Below are 3,167 nucleotides of genomic sequence, written 5' to 3' on the forward strand. Positions count from 1 at the left end.
AGGTATAGAGCAGGAACATATTGGAGAGATTGGAAACTGAAGGTATAGAGCAGGAACATGTTGGGGAGATTGGAAACTGAAGGTATAGAGCAGGAACATATTGGGGAGATTGGAAACTGAAGGTATAGAGCAGGAACATATTGGGGAGATTGGAAACTGAAGGTATAGAGCAGGAACATGTTGGGGAGATTGGAAACTGAAGGTATAGAGCAGGAACATGTTGGGGAGATTGGAAACTGAAGGTATAGAGCAGGAACATATTGGGGAGATTGGAAACTGACGATATTAACTGAGCGTTTATTGGCAGACATTTATTAACACGAGAACATGAAAAACTGACAATCCAAAATGGATGCACATGATTCAAGTAACAACATGATTTTGGTCCATTCATCATTATACAGCACATCTCTGTCCCAAATGGCTCCCTATTCCCTATGGAGTGCACTCTTTTTAAACAGAGCCCTATGTAGCACGCTATACAGGGAATAGGGTGCCATTTGGGTCACGCAGCCCCATGTTCGTGGTCTGTTTAATACAGTCTGTGTATCCCTGATGGTTCAGTAAGCAGTAACACCATTGGCCTGGTCGCACGCTGCTGTAGTGGGGGGTATTTCACGTACATTCATTGGCCAACCACTTCATAACGGGCTCCTGGTTCTCCGCCACCCATTTAATGTTGGCCGTAGTCCTCTCAATAGCCTGCTCCAGAGCCAGCGTCCCCGAGCCAAACCCCACACGGGCATTGTCCTCTTTAAACTGCTTCAGCTGCAATTATAGAAACATGGTAGAAATCACAATTCTGACTCAACAATGTTGTAGTTTCTAACTAATTTGAGATGGAGGAAAACAAGCTCTGGTCCCCCCCCCCCCCCCCCAACAAACAGACCATCCATTCATACATACACCTCTAGTCTAATTTATACCTTATTAAACTGTATCTGTATCCCCTAACCCCTAACCTTTGAAAACCTACATGAGGGTAGCCCTCCAGGAACAAGGTTAGGGTGAAAACCTACAGGAGGGTAAGCTCTCCAGGAACAAGGTTAGGGTGAAAACCTACAGGAGGGTAAGCTCTCCAGGAACAAGGTTAGGGTGAAAACCTACAGGAGGGTAAGCTCTCCAGGAACAAGGTTAGGGTGAAAACCTTACAGGAGGGTAGCTCTCCAGGAACAGGGTTAGGGTGAAAACCTACAGGAGGGTAAGCTCTCCAGGAACAAGGTTAGGGTGAAAACCTTACAGGAGGGTAGCCCTCCAGGAACAAGGTTAGGGTGAAAACCTACATGAGGGTAGCCCTCCAGGAACAAGGTTAGGGTGAAAACCTTACAGGAGGGTAAGCTCTCCAGGAACAGGGTTAGGGTGAAAACCTTACAGGAGGGTAGCCCTCCAGGAACAGGGTTAGGGTGAAAACCTTACAGGAGGGTAAGCTCTCCAGGAACAAGGTTAGGGTGAAAACCTTACAGGAGGGTAAGCTCTCCAGGAACAGGGTTAGTGTGAAAACCTTACAGGAGGGTAAGCTCTCCAGGAACAGGGTTAGGGTGAAAACCTACAGGAGGGTAGGCTCTCCAGGAACAGGGTTAGGGTGAAAACCTTACAGGAGGGTAAGCTCTCCAGGAACAGGGTTAGGGTGAAAACCTTACAGGAGGGTAAGCTCTCCAGGAACAGGGTTAGGGTGAAAACCTTACAGGAGGGTAGCTCTCCAGGAACAGGGTTGGACAGCCGTGATTCAGCTCAGTACCAACCTGCTTCAGCTCAAACTCAGTAGAGAATCTCCTGGTCACACCGTTGATGAGGTTAGAGAATGAGAAGGATCCACCACCATATCTGCCAGGTACCGAGATGTATGATTATTATCTTTACTCAGTGAATAAACATCAGTTTCTCTGATACATATTCACAGTTACATGATGTCCAATAGCCCCACATAGACTTACACTGCATAGATGTAGTTCCACCTAGACTTACTCTGTATAGATGTAGTTCCACCTAGACTTACTTTGTATAGATGTAGTTCCACATAGACTTACTCCGTATAGATGTAGTTTCACCTAGACTTACTCTGCATAGATGTAGTTCCACATAGCCCTGATGACCTACTCTGTATAGATGTAGTTCCACATAGACTTACACTGTATAAATGTAGTTCCACCTAGACCTACTCTGTATAGATGTAGTTCCACATAGACTTACACTGTATAAATGTAGTTCCACATAGACTTACACTGTATAAATGTAGTTCCACCTAGACTTACTCTGTATAGATGTAGTTCCACCTAGCCCTGATGGCTTACTCTGTATAGATGTAGTTCCACCTAGCCCTGATGACTTACTCTGTATAGATGTAGTTCCACCTAGACTTACTCTGTATAGATGTAGTTCCACCTAGCCCTGATAGCTTACTCTGTATAGATGTATTTCCACCTAGCCATGATGACTTAATCTGTACAGATGTAGTTCCACCTAGCCCTGATGACTTACTCTGTATAGATGTAGTTCCACCTAGCCCTGATGGCTTACTCTGTATAGATGTAGTTCCACCTAGCCCTGATGACTTACTCTGTATAGATGTAGTTCCACCTAGACTTACTCTGTATAGATGTAGTTCCACCTAGCCCTGATAGCTTACTCTGTATAGATGTAGTTCCACCTAGCCATGATGACTTAATCTGTATAGATGTAGTTCCACCTAGCCCTGATGACTTACTCTGTATAGATGTAGTTTCACCTAGACTTACTTTGTATAGATGTAGTTTCACCTAGACTTACTCTGTATAGATGTAGTTCCACCTATCCCTGATGACTTACTCTGCATAGATGTAGTTCCACCTATCCCTGATGACTTACTCTGTATAGATGTAGTTCCACCTATCCATGATGACTTACTCTGTATAGATGTAGTTCCACCTAGTCCTGATGACTTACTCTGTATAGATGTAGTTCCACCTATCCCTGATGACTTACTCTGTATAGATGTAGTTCCACCTAACCCTGATGACTTACTCTGTATAGATGTAGTTCCGCCTATCCCTGATGATTTACTCTGTATAGATGTAGTTCCGCCTATCCCTGATGACTTACTCTGTATAGATGTAGTTCCACCTATCCCTGATGACTTACTCTGTATGGATGTAGTTCCACCTATCCCTGATGACTTACTCTGTATAGAT

At 44.4% G+C, this 3,167-nt stretch overlaps 1 protein-coding gene across 1 annotated transcript; it reads right to left on the reverse strand.

Annotated features, from left to right (window-relative positions):
- Window positions 1-270: 270 nt before the first annotated feature.
- On the reverse strand, window positions 271-2,873 carry LOC135552080 (aminopeptidase N-like). The gene is made up of 4 exons (XM_064983474.1): window positions 2,845-2,873; window positions 2,253-2,279; window positions 1,743-1,824; window positions 271-768 (listed from the first exon to the last, which is right to left on the reverse strand). The coding sequence occupies exons 1-4, from the start codon at window positions 2,871-2,873 to the stop codon at window positions 616-618; spliced, it is 291 nt and encodes a 96-aa protein (XP_064839546.1). The 3' UTR covers window positions 271-615.
- Window positions 2,874-3,167: the final 294 nt, after the last annotated feature.

This window comes from Oncorhynchus masou, chromosome 2 (genome assembly GCF_036934945.1).
Source record: "Oncorhynchus masou masou isolate Uvic2021 chromosome 2, UVic_Omas_1.1, whole genome shotgun sequence".
In the NCBI taxonomy this organism is placed as follows: domain Eukaryota; kingdom Metazoa; phylum Chordata; class Actinopteri; order Salmoniformes; family Salmonidae; genus Oncorhynchus; species Oncorhynchus masou.

Bases quoted from the DNA above. Each gene is read 5' to 3' on its own strand.
- LOC135552080 (XM_064983474.1), bottom strand. From the start codon at position 2,873: ATGGATAGGTGGAACTACATCTATACAGA. The intron at 2,280-2,844 runs GTAAGTCATCAG...GTAAGCCATCAG, and splicing joins TGGAACTACATCTATACAGA to GGCTAGGTGGAACTACATCT. The intron at 769-1,742 runs GTTGGTACTGAG...CTATAATTGCAG, and splicing joins CTGAGTTTGAGCTGAAGCAG to CTGAAGCAGTTTAAAGAGGA.